This window comes from Girardinichthys multiradiatus, chromosome 6 (assembly GCF_021462225.1).
Source record: "Girardinichthys multiradiatus isolate DD_20200921_A chromosome 6, DD_fGirMul_XY1, whole genome shotgun sequence".
Classification (NCBI taxonomy): Eukaryota; Metazoa; Chordata; class Actinopteri; order Cyprinodontiformes; family Goodeidae; genus Girardinichthys; species Girardinichthys multiradiatus.
The window spans coordinates 42,877,280-42,904,060 of record NC_061799.1 but is presented as its reverse complement, the minus strand read 5'-3'; the positions used below and the strand labels follow the sequence as shown (position 1 = coordinate 42,904,060).

Genomic DNA, 26,781 nt, shown 5'->3' with positions numbered 1-26,781 from the left:
CATCCATCAGGGAGTGTGTTACTTTCCGTCTGAAATCCTATGGGAGCAGTAGTAATTCTGCATCATTAACACAAACAAAATAGACAACAGAATTATTACTTTTATTTGTATTTTGCTTATTGTCTGACTGCTTTTTAAATCAGATAAACTCAGACGAGTTCTAAAGGCGCTTTCAAACATCTGAAAGCAATTCACAGAGTTATAGAGCAAAGGGACAAAAACTCAGAAATCAAAACAAGAATGATGAGAAAATTGACTCTGCTCTAAGATTTGGAAACAAAAATGTTATGACACAGTTGACGACCTCCGCATCCCCCACCTCCTCATGATGTCACTGCCTCCTAAAGCCAGGAGCAGCAGCAGCAGCAGGGGAAAGCAGCCAGTCGCTGCTGTCGAGCTGCTCTGAGGCTTTCATGAGCTTCTCTTTGTTTCACAAGATCAGAAGGAGAAGAGAAGAAAAACTTCTGGAAAAATCTACAGGATGGCACCCGTCCACAGGACCTGCAGCAGGAACATAGAGCGGTCAGATGGTGATGTGAGCAGAAGGTCCAAGAGGAAGAGGAGGAGGAGGAGTAAAGGCAAAGGTGAGTCAAGAAGCTTGAGTCCAACTGAACATTAAAACTGTACAGCCTATCATTACATCAGTTTCTGCTAGGATGAGATTCTGCTAGTTGATCTTAGTGTGTTTTATACCTTTTAACAAGGAATGATCTGTTTATAATAAACTTAATTACTTAAATGAAACCTTGACCTAAATTTAAGGTAAGGTAAGGTAAGGTAAGGTAAGGTAAGGTAAGGCAAGGTAAGGTAAGGTAAGGTAAGGTAAGTTTATTTATATAGCGCTTTTCAGTAACAAGACATTCAAAGCGCTGTGCATATAATTACAATACAATCACAAAGAAAATAAACACAGATACAGACAAAGAAAAACAAATCAAATGATACTACAATCCTTCTGAGAAATCTAAAAATCTCTGACCAACATTACAATGATACAGAAAACATTAATAATCCTTTGGGTTTTACTGGTAAGAGCTGGTTCTAAACCAATCTTTCTAAAGAGGTAATTATATCATTAAGTCCTCTATGTAGGGGAAAGCATCTTGTGCTTAGAGAGAAGGATCCTTGGGTTCGCTGGTATAATGCAGATATAGTCCAATAATAACAGTCATTTGCATCCATTGAAATATAACCAAGCAATCACTGAGTTCTGACTAAGGAAGCTAAGTCTCTGGAGTAAAAACAGCTTTTGTTCAAATATTTAAGAAGCTAGTAATATTTTCCTTTCACTGGTAAATCTAAAAATCTGTGAAAAAGAGAAGAAATTAAGAAATGAAATCCACATTTAGGTAAAAATAAGGAGCATGGAAAAGCAACACACATAAGCAAAGATTTTGCAGGGGCATGGTGGACTCGTGAGGGTGCCAATATTTAAGTATGATCATGTGTGCAAAGAATTAGACTGTCAACACTGACAAAGGTGACATTGTCCTTAAAAAAGAGATGGAAGTTTTATCAAACGGCCATACAGTTCAGTTAACAGATGAGGGGGGTTGCTGGGGCAGAGTGTCGTATTTACAGAACATCCAGGAGAAATGTTTTGATAAGAAGCCTGTGAAGGCCGTATTGGGGCGCCTGAATTAGACAAACAATAAATGTTTTGGTTCAGGCCGGCTGTGATTTTCCGCCTGCCTTCAAAGTCTTACTGGCATTCTCAATTTCTAATCCAAATAGCCAAATTTCTGGTACTTTCAGTAGATCCTTAGCAAACAACTTTCTCCAAGATTAAATCATATCACCTTTGAGTCTGGGAATCGAAGCCAGCCTGCGATTCTGTTCAAGGATCGTGTCCAGCTTACGATTCTGCTCTCTTAACATATCAGTCTGAGTGCTGAGAGCTCTAAAGATCCCTTCAAACATCCCAGGCAGCTTTGGAGTGCTTTGAACAGCTGCCGATGTTTTACAAATCTTTCAATAAGCCAGGTAACTGCCAACTCCAAAAAGCAGAAATCCTGTTATCAGAAATCCAATTATGTACAAATCTTCCACTGCCCTCGACTGACATTGCTGTCAGGCACACGATCTTCCACTGCTGCCAGGAATCCGTTGCGTATCCGAAGAAGAACGTCCCGTCTGGACAAGAGGGTTCCCCTTTACCCTGTCTTCCCGTCGAGAAAATTTGATTGATTGCAATAAGAGACCTACTGACCAAATCCATAATGAACAAATTAGGAGGCTATGCGAACAGAGGCTCTAAGAAAAACATAGACAAAAAGCTGAAGCAGGGCAAAAAATGGGGGAGGATCAAAGAGAGAGTGGAAAAGTGTCTGACCCCACCGATAGCAGAAGAGAAAGTGTAAAAACATGATAAACAATTTTAGACTTCTCATTTTTTTCTACCAAAACAACTGAATTTAACAAACCTAAACTCAGCCAATGGGACTCCTGCAGCCTTTAAATCTCCTATAGGTTCACATGTTGTCAATTTATTACAGTCTGACTCATTTCAGATTTATTCTGGCTCATTAGCATAAATGCTAGTTAGTTTTTGTACTCTATGATGAATGTCTTAACTCAATATTTCGAGTGCTACCATCTAGTTTTTTACATACGTGCACTCAGTATATGAAGGTCCCATTTGGTCAAATTTACTTTTGGGTGCTGGTATTAGGTTTTTAACCATGGATTTTCAGGCAATATAATTTCAGCTGCTACTTTTGTATGTTTCATATTAATATTAACCATATTAAAAAATACATCAACAGGGTTCTTTAAAGTGTCATTAAAATATAAATTTTACATTATTTAAGATTTTAAACATTTGTTCAAAATTGGAATAACATACAACACAATTTCAGCTAAATCAGACCTTTAAGTCATGGAATAAGTTATTGGAGCGTTTTTATTTGTTTGAAGTGCAAATCTAGAACAGTTAACCTGGTCTGTCTGGCTGGAGTGGGAGTGGCTCACCTAGTGTAGCTGAGATTCTTCTTGGGTGTAAAACATGAAGTCTAGTTGATAAAACCAAAGGTGGTGGCTGTGGGGAGGCATCAGTAGAGCATCCAAATCATGGTGACAGCATTCCTGGGTGATGCTGAGAAGAGCCTTGCGTCAAACAACAGAGTGCCTAAGTCATACATATTGGCTGTTGTTGTGTGTCAAATGCAAAATATATTTTTTTAAGCTGAAGAATTTCTGCCGTATTTGAAGAAAATATGCTTAGGTGTGATAACTGTGGTGGTTAGAAAAACTGGAGGGAAAAATATATGCTGAGTATGAGGAGCAAAATTACGAGGTCATGCTTTCCTTCACACTGAATAAGGTTTTACAGATTTACTTCTTTAAGCATCGCTCAAATCCTTCTTGGAGATCTACGAGCCAGTCTGGTGTTCTTGATCCGGTGTGAAGCGGGCAAGAATGCAGGAAGATATGTTTCTGAAGGTTAGAAAAACTAGTCCACAATCTGGCAAAGCCCTCAAGATAATTAAGACAGAGTGATGACACGGAAATATGCGGGTTAGGATCTAAATGTACGTGTCAGAACCTTCCACTTATTAACAAGAAACATTCAGTTTATTAGCTTAATCCTGTTCACAGTTTCTGTGAGGTTGGAAACCATCTCAGCTGTTAGAGGAAAAACTCTGCTTTAAGTCTACCTAAGGAGGCATTTGTAGGCAGAAAGCTTTTGCAAACCCAGAGAGAACTTTCTGTAGGTCAGAGAAGCAACATCTTGGACATTTCTTTGCTTTTTATGCTGCCAGCTGAAGCAAAACTGAAAAATTGTATAAGAGGACAAATGCTGTTAGAAAACCGGAGAATCTATAGGACCATAGCATGTTTTCATTGATCACCTGACCATCTGCACCACATTTCCAGCCAGTTCATCCAATAGCTGCTAGGAGGTTTCCAAATGGATCCACTGCAACTATTCCATGAATCCTAACTGCCACAGAGGTAAAGAAGGGAGAAGTTAGGACAAAAATATTAACTGAAGGACTTCAGTGTCTGACTGCAATCTGCAGCTGAGGGTTTCATCTCTTCACTATTTTGCAGATTGTTAAAAAATTATATTTCCCCCTCTGTTTCAAAAGACGAACAGAAGGAGTTTAGAGGTTAAATCGTTGAAGCAATACTCTAATGCTGGATTTTCAATCTGTGTGCTGTTTGCATGAATGTATTATCTGATGGAGATAAGCTGGAGGCAGAATTATTCATAATTACAGGTCAGCGTGATGAAGCAGGCATTGTTGTGCACATGTTGATCCTCTATAAAAGCTGCAGATTACTCCATCATGACAACAGTTTTAGGTCCAGTGCTTACTTAAAATGCTTTAAGCTTATTCACGACCCATCAACCTTTTTGGGAGTGTTCACATGAAAGCGTGTAATCTTTAAAAAATAAATGAATCCAGGAAAATCGTTACTCTGTGTCACGCCTAAAATCCTGCTTTTTCAAGTGTAAGGAAGCACTCAGCTTCTGATGTTTACAGCTGCCGTTGTACCAACAGAAGGTGGCATCTTTTCCTCAAATAGCAAACAGTTCAGTTTGTTTACAGCGACCCCTGACTGTGAACGGCATGGTGCTCATGCCACAGTCTGAGTTTCTCTGTTCCTCTGAGAGGCTGAGAGGTTTCAGGCAGGTGAAGGTCCTCCTGAACCCTCAGTCAGATAAATAAAGACAAAAAGCCTTTTAGAAATGTTCTGTTTATTATCATCTGTTTTTAAAGTAATGATTCCAGATTCTAAATTTGTCGGTTGGAGGAAAGAATATTCTTTCTTCGTGGTTTTCGTCTGAGTCTGTAGCGAAATCAAGGTTATTCTGTTGCAAAATGTACTGCAGGCGCCTCAGTGCATGACTTAAAGGTGGGATACACCCACATGTTGGGGGTTGATGTGAAACATGCTAAACCGAGCTCAGAGTTGGAGTGTTTCACCCTCACTGGTCCATCACAGCACAGATAAGGTACTTACACATTCACACCTGAGAACAGTTGATACATAATAGCACCATGTGTACAGAACAGTGTTTTAAAGGTGAGAGGTTGAGAATGTTCTGTATTTGACTTACTGTGACCCTTTCTTTCTAATTAAGCCATTAATGCAGGTTCTCCAACACATTTCTGTGAACCTGTTTTTACTTGGAGATTCTCCTTATAACTCACTCTGTTTCACTCGCTGTGAGCAGGGTTTGAACCTGCACAGAGAAACACCGTTAGACATAAAAATTAACACCTTCACCACTCAGACATCTCAGCTGGACCTGTCTGAGTGAATAAAGTATTAGAGTTATGCAACACAAAGATAGAAAAAAATATTTCCTTCACAAGATATAACCCAATTTGCATATTCATAACATATTCATTCCTTTGCAAAGAGACTCAAATGCAACTTTCGGAATTTAATTCAGGTCTTTACAGAAATCTTATCTGGCAACAACAAAATTAAAAAAAAATTAAAAAAAATGATGTTTTAATTTTCCTTTTAGTCAAGCAAATTTATTTCATTTGGTTACATGGTTTCACTGAAAACATATTTAATGCTATTTTACTTCATGTTTGAATAAAATATGGTTGTTTTTCTTTTTATCTGAAAGAAGACAACATGAAGACAGGAGTTCTGTTACTTTATGATCAAATAGACTTTATTTAATTTGAGGTGATTTTAATGAAAAACTGGCAGCTACTGTTGAACAATGATTGAATTAGTTCACAGATGACAATATGAAATCAATGTGAGCTTTGTTTTGGCTGCAACAAAAATCCCCTTCTGCTGCCTTTTAAAGTCAAACTAACGAGCTGCCGCTTGTTGGCCGTTATGTGCCAGAGAAACAATTTGATTGTTCTGCTTTCAGCCCAGATTATGAGCAAACAGCTGCTGTCCACCACGTCTCTCTGTGTTTGGACATTTCCATGAATTGGATGTGTTTTGGATAAGTGCTCTCCATTGCTGCCCTCAGACGTATGGGGCATTTCAGTGCACAATTTTACTGATGAATCTATGACGGCTGCACTTCTCTGGTGCACCGGCCTCCTGGAGACATTATTGAAATGGTCTGCATGCTCATTTCACCTAATTGCATGGATGCTCTGCAGAAGACTGAGGGGTCCCAATACTTGTCCTGCTCCGAGCAGTTGGGGAGATTTAAACCCTGCTGGGGCTAAATATGTTGCAGGCTGTAAAAGCTCTGTTATCAAAATCGATACTAACAAGAGGTAGGAGCATTAAATGATAAATCACTGACATACAGTGGCTTCAATTGCAGATTGAAATAAATTTGCAAAACTGTGCACACTTCTAAACCAATCCTCCTAAAACATTCATGATTCAAAACAGCATTCAGTCTTCTTTGGTTGGAGTCTGTCAGCAAGCCACATCTTGAGTTGGTAAGATTCGACCCGCTGTACCTTAGAAAAGTTTTCCAAATTTGCCCACAGCCCTCTTGGGCTCAGCAGGGCCGGTCCAAAACGGAAGTTCTCTTCTGGTGAAGTCATTCTTTTATTGGTTTGGAGGCATGCTTTGATTGTTGTGTCCCTTCATCTTCAGCTTTCTACTGGATCCCTGAAGGTTTTGTTTCACAGCTGAATGGTTTTTGAAATTGTTCATGATTTCATCCACCTTGACGGGAACCCTGGTTCCAGCTCAAGAAAGCTAACCCCAGATCATGATGCTACTGTCACCATGTTTCACTGTGGGCATGTGTTTCTGAAGAAATGTGGCCCAAAAATGTAAGTTTGGTTTCATTAGACCATAAAATATTCTTTCACTAAGTTAGGGAGATTTTAACCAGACCTGAATGTTTTCTTTGGATGAAAAATCGTGTTTTTTCAAGCCTACTTTTTAGTCCAAACATACAAAGAATACGAACATTTATACGAAACGACACAGTTGTCCTTCATAGAAAACAACCAGTAAATAAAATAGATGCTTTCATCTTCTTGACAGTTTTTCATCGGTTATGGAAAAATATCTAGTTCTATTAATGTCACTGTATCCCATATTATTCCCCAATAACTGCTAACTGTTTTCACTGGTCCATGGTATGTGCATGATGATGTGGACTTTTTGTGCTCTTCTCCTGACAGATACATTTGTGATTATTTTGATCCTAAAACTGTGGCTTTAACTGAAGGAGTAAAGTGTAAAAAAAACTTTATGGAAAGCCTAACTTTCATTCAGATTAATCAGAATTACTATAACTAATGTTAGGTGTGAATCCAAGAGGTAAAATGTTGAAATTGGATCAAAAGGTTCACAAAATTTAAATTGGTTCATAAAATTAGTTTAAAGGCGAGAACCCTTTTTTATTTTTCTTTAAAATGTTTTTCATTTTCTTTCACATGAATTGCACAAGGTGTATCAAATTAGTGTAAAAGTTTTAACATGTTTTTTTTTTCATGGCCTAATATTTTATGACACAAAAACCTGGCTTTTTGACAGGGGGGTGCAAATCTTTGAGAGCCACTGTGTGAAGATGTTTACCATGAAAATGAAATGTTTTCTGAGTGCAAAATCCCTGGAAGTCATGCATGTGGATTTGGTTTCCAGAGGCGAGCTCCTGAAGTCTGACATAACCAGTTTTCTATCGACAGGGAGCCTGATTTAGAGGTCTGGTCAACATTGGTTCTGAATGTCACTCTTTGGAGATTTGTCTGGGCTCGTCTTAATGGAAAGTGGGACACTGTGGCAGAGGTTTGGGTTTCATTGCAGAGGGATGTCTAGGAACCCTGCTTACGTGGATGGATGGATGGACGGACGGACGGACGGACGGATGGATGGATGGATGGATGGATGGATGGATGGACGGACGGATGGATGGATGGACGGATGGATGGATTCAAATGATTTCAAACAGAACCTAATCCTCCAAGCTGTTAAAGTGAGAGCAGAGCAGCAGACGGGAGAATTAAAAGTTCAAACTAAGCTGCCATAAACAGCCCAGCAGGGATTATTACTGTCATCTTTATTATCTCTCATTGCACATTACCATATGTCTGAGGCAATCATTTTATCACTCATTTCTAAATAATGATCATCACCATGTTGATCTGAGGGCAGACGCTCGGCTTTGCTGGGTTGCTGAGATGAAACAATGAAATGAAATAAATTTAGAACAGATCAGGAGCTTTGATGTCTGTTTGTCAGAGAAATCAATAAGGGATATGGTGCTGCTTCTGTAACATGTATATTGCAGAATGAATGTGCCAGTTGTGCCAGCGTTGCAAAGTGTGAATGCAGTATGAATACATTAACCATCATCTGTTGCATTTATTGTATAAAACTGTATATAATAATAACATAATATTGTGCAATCTGGTCTTAATCCAAAAAAGTTTCCACATCTGTGCCCTTGACGAAAGACAGTCCACATTACAGGTAAATGAAACCACTAGCCATTAACTGTGCCGTGCAAATGAAATTATCCACAGCTGTCAGACCCCACAGACCGGACAGAGAGCGAGACTTTCTCACCCCTCACTCACACCCTCCCACCATGTCTAGTTTAATTATTCCAATAAATAAGGTTCATTAACACAAGCAGAATGAAGAAACCTCAATGTACAGGGGTTGGACAATGAAACTGAAACACCTGGTTTTAGACCACAATAATTTATTAGTATGGTGTAGGGCCTCCTTTTGCGGCCAATACAGCATCAATTCGTCTTGGGAATGACATATACAAGTCCTGCACAGTGGTCAGAGGGATTTTAAGCCATTCTTCTTGCAGGATAGTGGACAGGTCACTACGTGATCCTGGTGGAGGAAAACGTTTTCTGACTCGCTCCTCCAAAACACCCCAAAGTGGCTCAATAATATTTAGATCTGGTGACTGTGCAGGCCATGGGAGATGTTCAACTTCACTTTCATGTTCATCAAACCAATCTTTCACCAGTCTTGCTGTGTGTATTGGTGCATTGTCATCCTGATACACGGCACCGCCTTCAGGATACAATGTTTGAACCATTGGATGCACCTGGTCCTCAAGAATGGTTCGGTAGTCCTTGGCAGTGACGTGCCCATCTAGCACAAGTATTGGGCCAAGGGAATGCCATGATATGGCAGCCCAAACCATCACTGATCCACCCCCATGCTTCACTCTGGGCATGCAACAGTCTGAGTGGTACGCTTCTTTGGGGCTTCTCCACACCGTAACTCTCCCGGATGTGGGGAAAACAGTAAAGGTGGACTCATCAGAGAATAATACATGTTTCACATTGTCCACAGCCCAAGATTTGCGCTCCTTGCACCTTTGAAACCAACGTTTGGCATTGGTATGAGTGACCAAAGGTTTGGCTATAGCAGCCCGGCCGTGTATATTGACCCTGTGGAGCTCCCGACGGACAGTTCTGGTGGAAACAGGAGAGTTGAGGTGCACATTTAATTCTGCCGTGATTTGGGCAGCCGTGGTTTTATGTTTTTTGGATACAATCTGGGTTAGCACCCGAACATCCCTTTCAGACAGCTTCCTCTTGCGTCCACAGTTAATCCTGTTGGATGTGGTTCGTCCTTCTTGGTGGTATGTTGACATTACCCTGGATACCGTGGCTCTTGATACATCACAAAGACTTGCTGTCTTGGTCACAGATGCGCCAGCAAGACGTGCACCAACAATTTGTCCTCTTTTGAACTCTGGTATGTCACCCATAATGTTGTGTGCATTTCAATATTTTGAGCAAAACTGTGCTCTTACCCTGCTAATTAAACCTTCACACTCTGCTCTTACTGGTGCAATGTGCAATCAATGAAGACTGGCTACCAGGCTGGTCCAATTTAGCCATGAAACCTCCCACACTAAAATGACAGGTGTTTCAGTTTCATTGTCCAACCCCTGTAATGTTTGATAAACACAAAGATGATAAGCTTGCTGTTTGTATCTTCTCCTATTAACTAGCAGTGTTTTCCTGAAACTTTCTTCTAAACCTTCTACTTCAAGTTTGCTGTTACAGAAATGTAACAGCAAACAAGCTCTGGTCTCTTTCTTGTGATCTCTGAACAGTTTAGCCGTCCATCAGCACATTTGTCCGGTCCTAAATAAATCCACACCCTGACATCTCATACAGTGAGGGGCTTGTGCAGCTGTGAGGGCTCAGTGGTACAGGTGTTGGATTTTAAATACAATCGTGACTCACTGCTCATAGTGAGAGAAGATGCTGCAGCATTTTCTGAGCTTATACTGACCAATATGTTGGTTACAAGATGACCAAGTCTGATGATTTCACGTACCGTTAAGCCCAGAGTTATTCCCATCACTGGCAGATTTAAACTAATCTTTTAATTTTACAAACATGATAATTGTAACAGGAAATAATATTAACACTCGGAGCAGCCCAGCCAAAGTCTCGACTTTTCTCTGATACAGAATCAATGTTTTATTATCATTTCGTTGATGCCTGTCTCATTTCATATCAGATGTGCCAGGGGTATGAATAAATTTGGGCTGAAACAGGAGTCACTGGTTTGAACGGATACTCGCCTCTAGGGATATGACCCTGGCCATCTGTACTCTTCAGCTTCTATCCTTTAGACCTGTTGGAGCAACCCATAAACCTAATGCTGCAGGAAGGCTGGAGGCTGAAGGCTGCAGGCTTCCCGTCCCGAGGAGGATCCCAGCAGAAAGAAAAATAGGAATGACAAACAATAAATTGAACGGATGTTGGTAGAAATTAAGGAGGACGATGTCCTGAATGCACCTGGTTTCATTAAACCAAATTTGAATGCAACAGTTCAGGCTGCCTTTGAACGCACTAATTAGCTTTGGACACTTTTTGCAGTGCTCTATTTCATAGAAGTGTCTTAGGTGTACTTTTATGACAATAATTAGTCTCATCAAGAATTAACAGTATAAATTCAAATGTGGTTGAAATAGAGAAATGATGATGAAAAGGCATTGTACGAATGGATGAGATGGATGAATGGGATGAAAACAGGTTCCTAAAAAATGGATAAACTAGATGAGTGAGATGAAAAAGGATCAGGAGAATGAGTGGGATGGGGACCAATGCAAAAATGAATGAAGTGGCTTCTTACAGAAGTAGGAAGATAAAGAAACTGAAATCTGGATCTGTTTTCACAACACTTGGCTCACTACAGGTGTGTTACACTGTTTTCTAGATCTTAGCAGCACTTAAACAGGCAATTTTACATCGCTGTGAGCAATGTTCAAACCTGTTTGGGGAAACCCCACTGGATTTCTAGTCCAATATAATATATAATAGAATAATATAAGTGGACGGGCTGGGCTAAGGAAGGATAGTTTAAAAACAAATAGGTGAGATGGGTTGGAGGAAGCAGGTCAAGAATTAATAGTAAAATTTAACATTAACATTTAAATTTTATTTAAAATAGGCAAATGATGAGGAAGAAGGCTTTGAAAGGATGTATGAAAAGGATGAATGGGATACAATTGGGTTCCTAAAGAGTGGATCATGCCAAAATGCCAAAAAGAGTGGCTTAAAATAGTTAATACACAAAAGATCAAGTGATTCACTGGGATGAATAGAGTGAAAGAGGGGGATAAAGTTGATGTGTGAAAAATATGACCAAGAAGAGTGATGGGGAGAATGAGTGTTATAAAAAAGTTTCATAATAAGCAGTTTGGTCAATGAGTGGGATGTAAAATGGTTGTCAAAAGAAACCAGTATGATTGGTAGGATGGGGACTATCACTAATGGGAAGAGAGGTCAAAATAATCAGTGAGATGAAGAAGTTTCTTAAAAGTACCCAGAGGATGGGTGAGGGGTGAAAAGGAGGATGAGGAGGATGAACTGACTGACAAAAGTGTGTAAAAGTCAGAGGCTTCATTGGCCAAGTTAGTACAAACAAACAAGGAATTTGACTTAATGTACAAAGAAGGATGGGTGAAGAGAGAAGATGAGACATGGACTGAGGTTGAGTGAGGAAGAAGGTATGGAGTAGTCTTAAGTAGAATATCCATGTGATTACAGGTGTGGAAAGGAGAAAGCTTGCTTATGAGCCAGACACCTGAGTCATATATCTTTTTAAGCAACACATCTCTAATGTTCATATCATGTTTAAATCCAACAGAAACTACAGTACAAAGTGTTCAGAAGCTTGCAGAAATTATCCACATTCAGGAGAACATTTGCTCTAATTTGTCTGGATCTATTTAGGCAGGCACAACTTTTTGGAAATTTTTTAGAAAGATCTATCAAATCGTTGTGAGCAGGGTTTGAACCTGCATGGGGGAAACCCATTAGATTTTGAGCCCAACACCTTAACCTCTCAGCCATTACAGCTTGTTGGAGAAGAGGTTGGAAAAGAGGTCATACATAGGAATAGATGTAGGCACTGTTGGAAAGGAGTAAACTTACTTGCAAACCAATATGACACCTGGGTCTCCATGTGGTCTTCTTCTATCTTTTTTAAGCTAAGATCTACTCATCTTCATCATTCATATCATTTATAAATCCAGCAGAAATTACAGTACAAACAGTTTATAGTTGAATCCATTCAGAACCTCACATGAATCAAGAAAGAAGGACATAAGAGAATGTTTTGCGACTGTGTTTAGGCTTGAAAGGCATATATTGTCTGGACTTTTTAAAAACATTTTTGCATTTGACAAGTAAATAAGGTACTTCACATCACTCTGAGAAGGGATCAAACCTGCACAGGGAAACCCCGTTGGATTTCAACTGCAACGCCTTAACCGCTTGGCCATCAGAGCTGCTGACAGTTCTGGGTTCTCAGAAAAAATGGTTCTATAGGGGTCAGAAATGGGAATAAGATGGAGGGGAGGCATTGTTGGAAAAATGGGTGAGCAGGATGAGTTGGATGGAGGGGATAATAAAACAGATGAAGGGGTTTGACCACTGGGTGTCTGCAGCTGTGATGGCCGAGAGGTTAAGGCGTTGGATTTGAAATCCAATGGGGTTTCCCCACGCAGGTTCAAACCCTGCTCACAGTGATTAAATAGAACCTGTTTTCTAATCTCAAGAACAGCTTTAAATAGAGAAATATATGTTCTGCCTTGTCATGGCCAGAGATTAGAGTTGGTTTTCTCTGTAAACTCCTTGTGCGGTTCTGTAGTATTTAGACATGACTCTAAAAAAGTCACTTTTTTTATCTGCCACCAGATTTTTATATTTAAAAGAGGTAAAAGGCATTGGACTTGAAATCTGATGGGTTTTTTCCATACAGATTCAAACCCTGCTCACAGTCTTGTAGAGTCACTAATGTGAAACTAAGATTGGTTTTCTCATATGTTGCGAAGACAGTTTAAAGGTGACAAATTTATACTACAGAACCCAAAACTTTTGTAAAATCTTAAAGAGGACAAACACACTACTCTAAACAAAGCACAAAAGTGCATTATTTATTTGTTAATTTTCACAGACATTAGTCTGTTTTCTATAAATTCTTCTTTTCCACAAGTTCATCTGCCAACTAGTTTTGTGCAGCAATTTCAAATGGATTTAAAGCAGATTATAGTTTAGAACACGCTGAACTGTACTTGTTGTCAGGATTCAGATTTTTCCTTTACCCCCGGTACCGGTGACAGAATTTAACTTTTGTTTTCTTCTACTAACTTTACTGCGAGTTCCATTAGTTAAACATAGACATGTGTGGTATTCACAGAAATAGTAGAATCTTGGCTAAAAGCTCATATAAACTATTTCTACAAACACCAAAAACAGTTAAAACTAAAGGCAGTTGAATCAGAAAATAAACAAACTCCACAAAAGGATGTAATCGCAAATCTCGGTCTCAGCTGTTCACCACACGGCTTCTACACACACAACCAGCATGTCTGCTGTAAGCAGAGAGCTCACAGATTCCAAAAAAATCATTTTGTCACAATCCACCCAGGTTTTACTCAACCAGGATCAAAGGAAGGCCAGAATTATCACTGCCATTTGAAAAACATAATTATTAACATATTGATTGTTTAGGTAGAGTATGTAAATTCTCAGAAAAATTCAGTTGTGAATGTTATTTTGAGCCTCAAACTCACAAAACCTTCTTGGGCTTAAGATGTTAACGACTCTTTTCATACCACCCATTTTGCTCCTTCTTCCTGTTCTTCCTTTTTCACTAACCTATGAACCCTTACTTTCTCCCATTTATTGTCTTGATCCTGTTAAACCCCTTTATCTGTTAATTGACCCCCTTTCATCCCACTCGACCTGCTCATCCATCTTTCAAACATTGCCTCCAACTCATCCTATGCCATTTCTCCCGTTTCTTCTAACCAGGCAAATCTTTCTTGGGCTGTGATGGCTGAGATGTTAAGGCGTTGGACTTAAAATCCAATAGGGATTCCCCATGCAGGTTCAAATCCTGCTCACAGCGATGTGAAGTAGACTTCTTTTCATCACCCAAAGACTTTGTCTTTGATACAAAAAATCTCCAAATAAACCATACCTCTCCACCTAAACACAGGCAGAAAAAACGCTGTGTTCTTCCATATTTTTAAGCCACAACTCACACCAGACTCCACTGTTCATATCGCGTTTAAATCCAAGCGAAATTACAGTACAAATAGTTTACAGATGAACCTGTTCAGAACCTGCCAAGTATCAGGAAGGAATTATGAGAATGTCTGCATTGATCTTTCTGGGTCTGTTTAGGAATAGGTACAGGTCCTTCTCAAAATATTAGCATATTGTGATAAAGTTCATTATTTTCCATAATGTCATGATGAAAATTCCCCAGGTCAAGCCACTTTTGAACCAGAAACAGCGGCAGAAGCGCCTGACCTGGGCTACAGAGAAGCAGCACTGGACTGTTGCTCAGTGGTCCAAAGTACTTTTTTCGGATGAAAGCAAATTCTGCATGTCATTCGGAAATCAAGATGCCAGAGTCTGGAGGAAGACTGGGGAGAAGGAAATGCCAGAAGTCCAGTGTCAAGTACCCACAGTCAGTGATGGTCTGGGGTGCCGTGTCAGCTGCTGGTGTTGGTCCACTGTGTTTTATCAAGGGCAGGGTCAATGCAGCTAGCTATCAGAAGATTTTGGAGCACTTCATGCTTCCATCTGCTGAAAAGCTTTATGGAGATGAAGATTTCCTTTTTCAGCACGACCTGGCACCTGCTCACAGTGCCAAAACCACTGGTAAATGGTTTACTGACCATGGTATCACTGTGCTCAATTGGCCTGCCAACTCTCCTGACCTGAACCCCATAGAGAATCTGTGGGATATTGTGAAGAGAACGTTGAGAGACTCAAGACCCAACACTCTGGATGAGCTAAAGGCCGCTATCGAAGCATCCTGGGCCTCCATAAGACCTCAGCAGTGCCACAGGCTGATTGCCTCCATGCCACGCCGCATTGAAGCAGTCATTTCTGCCAAAGGATTCCCGACCAAGTATTGAGTGCATAACTGTACATGATTATTTGAAGGTTGATGTTTTTTGTATTAAAAACACTTTTCTTTTATTGGTCGGATGAAATATGCTAATTTTGTGAGATAGGAATTTTGGGTTTTCATGAGCTGTATGCCAAAATCATCCGTATTAAGACAATAAAAGACCTGAAATATTTCAGTTAGTGTGCAATGAATCTAAAATATATGAATGTTAAATTTTCATCATTACATTATGGAAAATAATTAACTTTATCACAATATGCTAATATTTTGAGAAGGACCTGTAGATGATGAGACTGGACCCGGTCAATGGCACATCAGGCTTGGATGTTATTAATCCTGATGATGAGGTAACCAGCTGTGAAAGTGTCTCTCTTGTGAGGTCACAGGGAAGTGGCTCCAATCAGGTAGAGGCACAATACAGGAAGGGTCTTTTTTTTAAACCTTTGAGTTACAAACCCTAAATTAACATTTAAAAGAAGGAGATCCTTTTCACACAAGGTCCAAGAAATTCTCCAGTCTCCTTAAACCAAAGCAACAATTTACTTTATACATGAAAACTATCAGAAAAAAATAGTACGGAAGTAATTTGTAATTAGCCAAAGACAGAATAATTTAGTCAGTCATCATTTTTTTCAGTCATTTTCTACCGCTTATTCCATAGTGGGTCGCGGGGGAGCTGGTGCCTATCTCCAGCAGTCTATGGGCGAGAGGCAGGGTACACCCTGGACAGATCGCCAGTCCATCGCAGGGCAACACACAAACAACCAAGCATACACTCATTCATACACCTAAGGTCAATTTAGAGTGACCAATTAACCTAACAGGCATGTCTTTGGACTGTGGGAGGAAGCCGGAGTACCCGGTGAGAACCCACGCATGCACGGGGAGAACATGCAAACTCCATGCAGAAAGACCCCAGGCTGGGAATCGAACCCAGGACCTTCTTGCTGCAAGGCAACAGTGCTACCAACTGCGCCACCGTGCAGCCCCAGAATAATTTAATTAAATATTAATTCATAATCATTTATTATTTAATGAATTAAGTACCATACTTGTAACCAGTTCCAGTGTCCACAGACACACCAGCTCTGACCTTTGGCCTGGGAAACCTAAGTCCTTAGTCACTGAATGATAACAATAACACAGATGTCAAATTTTTTGAGAGTTTAATGAACTTACTCTTTTAGGTTTAGTTGCAACAAACTCATTAGTATTGTCATCTTAAAACCAAAGGAATCAGATGATCCAGCATCGCTGTGAGCAGGATTTGAACCTGCGTGGGGAAACCCCATTGGATTTCAAGTCCAACGCCTTAACCACTCAGCCATCACAGCTGTAACCAAGTACATGCAGATGTGGGAAAACACGTCAGTGGGAAAATAAAGGCAAAAGTTGTGTGGAATAACAGGTTCTTCTAGTTTTAATGATCACAAATCCATTCACTGTCTATACCTTCTTCTTCATGTGGGGTCGCGGTGTCTACCTCCAGTAGGGTCGCCAGTCTATTATGGAGCAACACAGGAAAACCAATTAACCTAACAGTCATGTCTTTGGATTGTGGAAGGAAGCCAGAGCAGCCAAGGAGAACATGCAAACTCCATGCAGAAAGAGCTTCAAACTCAGGGCCTTATTGCTATAAGGCAACAGTGCTAACCACCTCTTCACTGTTCAGCAAACCACATCACATAAAGCACCCTGACAGGCTTTGACGTTAAATCTGCACTGTTTGTTATTATTCCGGTTATATAAACTGTAGATTGCCAGTTCCTCTAGTATCATTAGCTACTACACGCAAACGTAGGCCAAACACAGTTAACATAGTTAAAACATTCAGATTTCATCTTATTTAAACTGTTTTTGGGGCAGTCTGCTTTCTGCCAATCTTGGAAATCACCTCGTTTCTGCTTCAAGGAAAAGGTCTTGCTGCTTTGAATCAAAATAGGAACAAAGGAAGGAGGACTGTAGTCTCTTGTACAGTACTGTTTATCTCAGGATCCAAAAAATATTTTCCCACAACAAGCAGAGCTGTTAAATAGTCTCTGGGCGAGAGACAAATCTAAACTGGAACAAATGGGGTCACTGGTTTAGTGATTTATTAAGGAGTTTGTGCTTGCAGGAGGAAACCTTCTGGCTAAGCCCCAAAGTAAGAAAAAGAGGATTTAGGTTGATGATGGAGGAAGGAAGATTCTGCACAAAAATACTACCGTAAAAATCCTAACATCAGTGTTGTTTGTGGTTGTTCATCAATCTGTGACTTAAATCTGAGGTAATTGTGCAATGTATTTTATGCAATGTTTTAATGCAAGATGTACAGTATCCTCCATGATAGTTGTAACCCCTGATAAATGCATAAAACACCTTAGAAATAAATGTCTCTTTTATTGCTGTAACCAAAAAATCCCACCTTAATTAGAGCACATTTATTCACTGGGAGAAAAAAAATACTTTACTTCATTAAGCTGATCAGAGCTTTTAGGAACCTCTAATCAGAAATCCATGACTTTCTGTTGTTTCCCTGGGGTATAAATAAGATGTCACACAGAGGACATTTTCTTTTAGCAGGTTGCCAAACGACTCCATGAAGACCCAAGTTTATCCAACCACCACGCAGTGTTAGCAGGATGGAAAGGGCGTTTTCAATAAATCTCCACAGCTGTTGGAGAACGGAAGAAGAGAGGCGAATCTTGAGGTCACCAAGTCTCCATTACAACCATTAGACTTTATCTACACGCCAACTGGTTTTTTGTACGGCATATCAGGAAAAATCTGGCACACCAACACAATCCTAAACGTGTTGGGTTTGCATGTTGACTTTAACTGGAACTGCGTTTACAATCGAGACTAAGATTGAGTTTTTCAGCAATAAATACACTATACGTATTGCCTCTCAACTGTACATGAACTTTAATGACATCATATTCCAAATTTATAATGTCCAGTTTGTTAATGCACCCACTGTTCCCGGCCATAGCAGCTTTAACTTTTCTGTAAACATCTTCCACAAGGTTTAGGAGTGTGTTCACAGTTAGAGGAGAAAACCAGAACTGCAGCCTCTGCTCTAATTCATCCCAAAGGTGTTCAAGAAGGTTGAGGTCAGGACTCTGTTCAGGCCAGTCAAGTTTCTCCACATCCATGGAAGTGATTGATTTGGTGCTGGGACCCAATACTGGGGGTCCCAGCATGACAGTATGCGCTGTGCAGGCGAGGGGTGTGAGCAGCATGTGATTGACACTGCTAAGACATTCTTCCTGGCTCTGATTGGTTGTTTCTGACCGGGAGCGGTGTATTTCTGGAAATGGCAGTAGGACCACTGGGAGGAGCTGGATGTTTTTTAAAGATCATCTGTCTAATATTTTACTGTCATGACATAGTGACAGTTTTATCAAATATATAAAAAATACATTTTTACAAAACTTACCCACTGTAGCTTTAAAACCGAAAGACATTTTAGACACAAATCCAGTGGCATCTCCCACCAGCGGGTTGCCTTATCCCTGTCATATGAACCCTTAACTATGTTTGAGAATGAGACTTTTTGTCCTTGTTGTAGCTTACAAAAACATACATGTATGTTTTCAACTTTCACACTTAATGCATGCAAGTGAGCGCAGAGCTAATCTCCAGGTGGTACATTAAAAGAGCAAGTCAAGCTGCAAATCAGATGTGGTTTAAACAGGTGCAAAACTTCAGGTAGTCAGCCTCTTGAGACAATAACACTAAGACAAACATTAAATGCCTCAAAATAATGGATGAAAAGTTTACAGTCTGTGATAAATGTAATGCTGGTGTAAAAATGCTAAGTGATGTCATTTTTTTGTTTTTCTGATTCAGGATGGAGTGATGTTGTATCAACTCTCTGCAAACCTTTAAAACACTGCGATACGGCTGCAACACCAGCCGAGGGCGATAAAAAATCAAGTAAGTGTTTTATCTTTTCTGTTGACAACACACTTTACACATATACAAGTTTTAGAAATGTAGTGACATGAAAAATATTTTCCTTTTTTTCTTCACACTTAAATGTTTCAGATCATCAAACACATTTTTATAGATATTGTTGCATTAGTGGCCTTTATTGACAGTAGTTAGACAGGAAATAGCTCAGAGAGAAAGGGGTCGGGGTACCCTAACCGTATTCTTCGTATATCAAACAAAAATAACCTAAATAAACACAAAAGCAGTATTGAAATCATAATTTCATTTATTAAGTGAAAAAACGTTCCAAACCAACTTGGCCCAATGTGAAAAATCAATTGCCCTTCCACACCTATTAATTGGTTGTCCCACCTTTACAGGCAACAGCTGCATGATGTCATAGCTGGCATAGATGGTTTTTCCATTGCTGTGGAGACATTGTGGTCAACACTTCCTGGCAGAATTGTTTTAATTTAACCACTTCATCTTTCTAAGTGTTCTAAGATTATTAATAGCATTTCACTGGTATAGGAAGTTCAGACTTTGACTAGACATCTCCAAAACTTTTTCTTTGAGTCATTTAGAGGCGGACTTGCTCATGGTCCTGCTGCATAACTGATGGTCAGACATTCTCCTTCAGGGCTTTTTAACACAGCAAAGTTTATTGTTTAATCAACTACGGCAAGTCATCCAGTCCTGAAGCAGCATAAGCAGACCAAGACATGCTGTGTTAGTTTTTGGGCAGATGCAGCAGGATACACACCTTTCAAAAATTACTTTTTTAACTCCAGTCCGCTGAATTCTTTCCCTAAGGTGTCGGGGATCATCAATATGGGTTTTCTTGGCAAATGTGGTTTTGGCCTGGGATTTCTGAGACAGATGTAATTTCTTACCAGTCTCTCGTTCTTATTGTTGAATCATTAACTCTGATCTTACAGTAACTGAGGTAAATGAGGCCAGCAGTGCTTTTGATGTTCTTGGTTCTTTTATTACCTTCTACATGAGTTGTCTATGAGCTCTTGGAGTAGTTTTATTACACTGTCCACTCCTGAAAAGGTTAACCACTGTCCCAAAGCCTTAGAAATGGCTTTGTAACCCTTTCCAGACTGATATAAATGATTGTGCTTCTCATCTGTTGTTGAATCAATGAGTTGCTTTTTGAGATATTTTATCCTGCTTCATCTTGTCAGTACGCTTCTATTTGAAGTGATTTCTTGAGTCTACGGGTCTGGCAATAATCTGGCCTGGGTGTGGCTACTAAAACTGAACCAAAATATGTGATTAATCACAGTAAATTCATAATATAACACAGGAGGCAGGTTTAATTTCACATTAGCTCAGGTTAAATAGAATCGCTTGTTTCCTGTAAAAAATAATTTCATTAGAAATATATATTTCTGATATTAAAATATGTTTTTGTTGACCTGAAACATGTAACTTGGCAACAAAGGTAAAACAGAAAAAAACTGTAAGGTGGTAAATACTTTTTCACAGCACTTGCTCTGAATGGAAATTACAGGAAAACGTCACAAAATATTTATACTCTGTGTTTTATGTATTTTTTTTCATCCCACAATAGGTAAGACCAGTTTAGAGGTGAAAGAGAATCAGGACATGAAAATCTTTGGAGGGAGTGACTTTTCAAGAAAATACCAGCTATCAACATTTTATGCTGCTTCGCCCAAACATAACCAGACGCTCTTACAGAGAAATCAGTTGTTTCTGGATGGAAAAAGTCGTTTGCGCTTCCAAAAGCTCTCATGTTGTAAAAGATCAGCCTGGACAGTGCCTCAGAAGAACGCACTGGTGCAGCTCAATGAGTTACGACCTGGTTTGCGGTACGAGATTGTGTCTAAAACTGGTCCTATGCATGCCCCAGTGTTCTCTGTGGGTGTGGAGGTTAATGGTTTCCACTTCGAGGGTCGAGGACCTACAAAAAAGCAGGCAAAGATGAGGGCTGCAGAGCTGGCTCTCCAGTCGTTCATCCAGTTCCCGAATACCTCCCAGGCTCACATCATGATGGAGAACTTGGATTTTACAGCAGATTCTTTCCTGACAGAGTTTGAACCATCGCTGCTTAAAAACTGTGATTTCCTAGAATGCAACACAGCAAAGACGGAGATCTTCTCCAACATCTGCAAGAACAAAAAATCTCGTCCATTCACTCTGGACCTAATTTCCTCAACAAATTCAAAAAGACAGTTTGTGCTTTTGAAGCACCTGAATCCGGTGGCACTGCTCAACCAGCTGCAACCGGGACTCAGATACATGTGTCAGGTGGAAAAAGTCCGAGGTACACCAGTGAAGAACTTTATCATGGTGGTCAGACTGGAAGGGAAGGTATTTGAAGGTTGCAGTCACACTAAAAGACAGGCCAAGGCCCAGGCAGCAACTGAAGCACTGCAATCTCTTTATAACATAAATCTGGGACCAGAAAGAAAACTAATCACCTTCCAGGGAAGCAGAACCAAATGTCAGCTACCTCAAGTAAGTAAATCTGAATTTAGTTTTCTTTTACAATTAAAACAGTACCCATACAAACACAAAGCCATTGTGAGTCCATCCAATCTGCCACCAGGTAGGTCCAAAGACCTGTTTTGACCCACTTGTGTCCATGACGTCCAGCAAATGGGAGCAATCCCTACTTAGCTTTGCTTCAGGTCAAAGTTGTCCCTGTGTTGAAGCGATCAGAGGGATTAAGGAGCGGGTATAGTTCAATCATTAGTTTTTTTATTAACAGAGAACTCCAAGTTCTGGTCTAAGAACAAAATCACAGGATAACATTTCTAAATCACTGCTGCAGGTCGTAACATAATGATCCATCCTTTTAACTAATTACTTCTGAGATATAAAGCATTGATTGCTGCTAAAATTGAATCAGATTGTAAATTAATACAAGACATCTATAAAAACAAATACTCTACTGTACTTTTACTTGTGAATATCAGTGTATTTAGAAAGCACATTTAAAACCCTTGATAGCTGGACCAAAGTGCTGTACAGCGAAATGAAGCAAATCTATAAAAAGTGCAATGATAATTACAGTATATCAGCATTAAAAACAAATATCAGTTACTTTCATTTAATTAATATTTTAAATAAAGGATCTTTGGTGCTCCCCACCTCCTGTTCACATCCCAGAATGGTTCTGTGTCTCCTCCTCAGTGTGCCTCACCCAAATTGCACAATAAAACCAGTCTTAATTCCTTCCAGCACATATGCTGGTTAAAAGGTTGGTACATTTTAGACCGTTTATTTCAGTGGGGAAATGATTTCTAAAAACAATCATGCAGACCTCACTAGAGCTGATGGATTCTACCTGCTGATATAACCGACCCACGTTTTGTATTGCCAGCAGCATATGATGCTTTTTTCTGTTTTTCTTCACTTGCACCAAAATTATCACCAGCTTTTACGAGACCTTTTTTTTGTTTTCTACAAAACAGTTTTGTTTTTTTTTTAAATTAGAATTTTTAATCATATTTTCTAATTATTTTATATTTATTGATGCTCTCGTGTAACAAATAGATGAAAAAATAGTAAAAGTAACAATACCAACAATACTGTCAGTTTTTAGGGTTTTCACACATCAAGATTTCATTGTCATCATAATAAACCAAAATTTATATCACAATAATAAACTATTCACAATAATAAATGAGATAATAAATGCCTGTGCCTAAGGAAAACTGCCTCAACTCAGGGAGAAGAAGCTAATTTTGTAACAGTTCTGCTTTTGAGTCTGGCGTCAAAACTTGAAGAATGTGCAAATATTTAGCACCTGCAAATAGCTTCATGCATCTTCCTTAGTCAGACCAGGTGTTCAGACTGTCATGTTGAAGGGTACTGCATGAGATTACGTTGCCACAACATTCTCTTACTGTTTGAAAGCTGGACAATACTGGACATAGAAAGCAATCCACACCAAAAACAGCAGAGGGTTAAGGATCAGCATTATGCAGAGGGGTTATGAGCTTTAGAAGGTAGGAAGACATTAAGTAACAAAAACATCCACTGAACCTTGACAATTGTAAAGATATGCAAAGCAGAATCTGCTTAAGTACATATCTAATAAAACAAAAAATGCATAAAAAGACATAAAAACATCACGTGGACCTTGTAGACAACCATGAAGATGAAACCAAGCTAGCTGTGCCTCTGAGCATTTCCTTAAAAAATTTCCTTTAGAAATGATCTAATCAGCACTCAACATCACATATGGAAGAGTGATTCTGAAATGAAGAACATAAAAGTTTAACAATGCTCTGCTAACTCGGTATATCCAAACATTATAGCTACGTTTTACTCACCTTGAAGCACAGAGTCGGCTGCAGGCCACGACGTGATTTTTGCCCTTCGTATCTGTAATGTTTTCCACTTTCCTAAACTCTCTGGATAAATGGGCCTGAGGTGTGCCATATGCCACCCAAATGGCTTGTATTTTGCATCAGTATGGCCATCATGCCCTGAGGCCTGATAGCTAGATGGTGCCTTGCACGCTCCTCTGCAGCATCTAAACAGCGTCATTATGTCTCAGAGCTGAATAGTTCTTGTCGTGGTTTATGAAGAAAAGCAGATCTTTTCGCCTCAGATTGACTCCCAGGAGCTGAGAGAGAATGTGGCTCAAATGAGCAGAATAAAAACACCTAGTGAGTTGAAGAAGAGATTAAGCAATGACAGTTTGGGTTTAGAAAACTGGTCTAAATTTGAAGAATTTGACAAAGCTGTAAGTTTTGGACCAGATTGTAATATCTGGATAATATGCACAGTGTTCTGAATCTGTTTTGTCCCTACAGCTCATAATATTCAGCCCTCCCCTCCTTCAATAATAGCTGTCTGTCAGGTGCTGTGATCATTAATGAATATTATTACAGCACATTAGGGATGGAGGAGGAGCAGCAGCAGACCAAGAAGATGGATGTGGAGCAGGAAGGCGGTATGAAGGGCATAGTGATCCCCAGATAATTGTTTAACACACAACCTTCAATTCTTCTCAAACAGAAACCACTAAGAATAAGAGGACAGGTTGTTTTTTCCTACCATCAGACCATCAGGTTACAGCTGCTTTATGTTTTGGGTCATCATCCAAAAGCAAGGTAAACACTGTTCAGCTGAACTATACAGTTTTGGAAAAATAAAATCCTCCCCATTACAGAATAACTCGTAGAAATATGTTAAGCAGCATTAATCAAAGCGATCGGCACTGCAGCACATTGGTTCTTTTCTTGTTGTCCTGTTGATGACCCAGTTTGGTCCAAGCTGTCGGACAGATGGCCTCACAATGACAACAAAGTGCCTCGATCCTGTGGCTGAAAATCATTATACCTCCACCACCGTGCTGGACAGTTGGTATGGTTTCCTCATCGTACAACGTTAAAAAGCTAAAAAGCTAAAAATCTCCATTTAGGTCTCATCTGCACAAAGGACATGATTCCAGAATCCATCTGGTTCTTTCAATCAACTTTGTAAACTTACTTCTTGGTGCAATATTATTTTTGGAAAGAAGAGGCTTTATCTTTCTACCCTTCCAAACAAGCCAAGCTTGCTGAGCCTTTCTCTATGAACTTTAACATTTAAAATGCTAAATGAGGCCTGTAAAGTGTCAGATGGGGCTCTTATTTGTTTTGTAATTTCTCCAACCATCACACACACTGACCTTGGGGAGAACTTGCTGAAATGTCCACTCCTGGAAATATTAGCAGATGTCTCATACGTTTTTCACGTGTGGATCATCTTTCTCTCTGTAGAATGATGGAAGATGAATTATTTGACCTCGTAACCCTCGACAAACTGATGGGCAGCCTCAGTTGCTTCTCTTAGGACTTGCTGATGTTTTTCTCTCCTGGCGTTGTGTTAACGGGCATCTTTCTATAGTTAGGCCTTTAAGTTCTCATACCCCTGGCACATTTAGATTTAGCATTATTTTTATTCAACCAAGGAAATGAGGCAGCCAGATCTCAAAATAAATAAATGAAAAAGGGGTATCAATAAAAAAAATGTGTTTTTATTTATTTATTGAAAATGGCTTGTGTAAACTTTCTGAATCAATGGAAAAAATCTTTATTTGGATTACAGCGATCAAACCCTTCTCAACTTTGCTGAGCAGCTGTTTTCATGTTTCTGCTGGCATTTTGATGGTTTATTTTTTGTGATGAATCTCCAAATCTTAAAGGTAGAAAGGACCTGTTGGTAAAATTAAATCTAAACGTGCCAAGGGTATGGATGATTTTAGACTTAAGTGTATTTTCATCACTAGTGTCTGACGGCCATATTTTCCTCTGAAATCATATGGAAGCAGCAAGGGTGGACCGTTTTTACCTGGCTCTACAGTTTACTGCATCTGGCTGCTTGTCTCTGTTGCTCAGTCTGTAATAAAAACAATATTGACACGGGAGGCCATGAATAACTCTAGTCATATTTAATTTATATATCGCAAAACCAAATGTTTCATATAATCAGACAGATGTTAAAATCAAACAAATAAAATGTGAGCAACAACAAAAAAAGTGTTAAAAAAATGTATTGTACTGTATCTCTGAGATATTGTATCTGCAGTTTGAAAACGTTCTGAAAGCTGATTTTAAAAGTTTTTCTTGCAAAGCATATGACCAAGACCAAGTTTGATAAGGTTGTCGGCCCGATTGATGATAATTACATCTCTAACAGCAATAACCTCACTATAAAAGAGGACAAGGACATGTTTGTTATGCATGACACTCCTTTTGTTCTAACTGTTCTTCTTCTGCAGTTCTTTGCAGAGTCGATCTACCACTTGGTAAGAGAGAAATACTCCCAGCTCACTGACAGCAGCTCCTCTTCCTCCCCCGGCCGTCACAAGGTCCTTGCCGGCATCGCAATGACCCGAGGTGAGGGCAGAGAAACGCAGAAAATCTCACCTGCAGGAGCTGAGGTGGAATCACACAAAATAAATTTTTAAAAATCTTGTCTTTAGCTTTAAGTTCCAGGTTTTCTTAGCTTTAATGTTTCTCTTTGATTTCCAGTTGTTTTGGAGTTTGGGTCTTGGACATTTGTTTTCGACCTTGCAGTAGCTTGCTGTGTCCACTAGGTGTCATTGGTTACAGTACAGGTCAGCAACTCTTACAGCTGCTTTCTCTCATCTCTGAGTGTGGAAGCCCATTTCCGCCACTCTGATGGAAAAAAACAATGGCTTAACTTAATCTGCTCCAGCTCAGAAACTACAGTACTAAGACACTTCAAACCTGGACTAGATTGTTCTACACTAATAGCAGAATCTTATAAACACAGTTTGGAATTAGTGAAAGCTTTATTTGATTTGTGAAAGTCATAAAGGGCCATATTAGTGCGTTTTGGCATTTGGGCCACATTAGAACTGGTCCCACTCCAAGGCAGAGTAATCTCACCTTGGATGTAGTGATCACCTTCAGTCTATGTGACCAACTGGCCAGACAAACGATCTGCAGAGAAGTTTAGCAATAAATTATTTATTTTAATGCCAATAAATACAAAAAAAGGCACGTTAAAAAATGGACGTCTTATTGCTCTCAGAGCAGAAGAGAC

At 39.6% G+C, this 26,781-nt stretch overlaps 1 protein-coding gene and 3 non-coding genes across 4 annotated transcripts in view; 3 read left to right on the top strand and 1 right to left on the bottom strand.

The window, feature by feature from the left end:
- Positions 1-414: 414 nt before the first annotated feature.
- Positions 415-26,781, top strand: part of LOC124870419 (double-stranded RNA-specific editase B2-like) — a 46,062-nt gene continuing 19,695 nt past the window's right edge. Inside the window, exons 1-4 of the mRNA XM_047369085.1 lie at positions 415-584; positions 19,159-19,245; positions 20,822-21,729; positions 25,991-26,108. Of these exons, the coding sequence (XP_047225041.1) occupies positions 482-584; positions 19,159-19,245; positions 20,822-21,729; positions 25,991-26,108 (1,216 nt within the window). The 5' untranslated portion in view covers positions 415-481. The remainder of the gene's footprint in view (positions 585-19,158; positions 19,246-20,821; positions 21,730-25,990; positions 26,109-26,781) is intronic.
- Positions 12,844-12,925, top strand: trnas-uga. Its single transcript has one exon. It is a non-coding gene; the product is annotated as a tRNA-Ser (tRNA).
- Positions 14,229-14,310, top strand: trnal-uaa. The gene has a single exon. It is a non-coding gene; the product is annotated as a tRNA-Leu (tRNA).
- On the bottom strand, positions 16,580-16,661 carry trnas-uga. The gene has a single exon. It is a non-coding gene; the product is annotated as a tRNA-Ser (tRNA).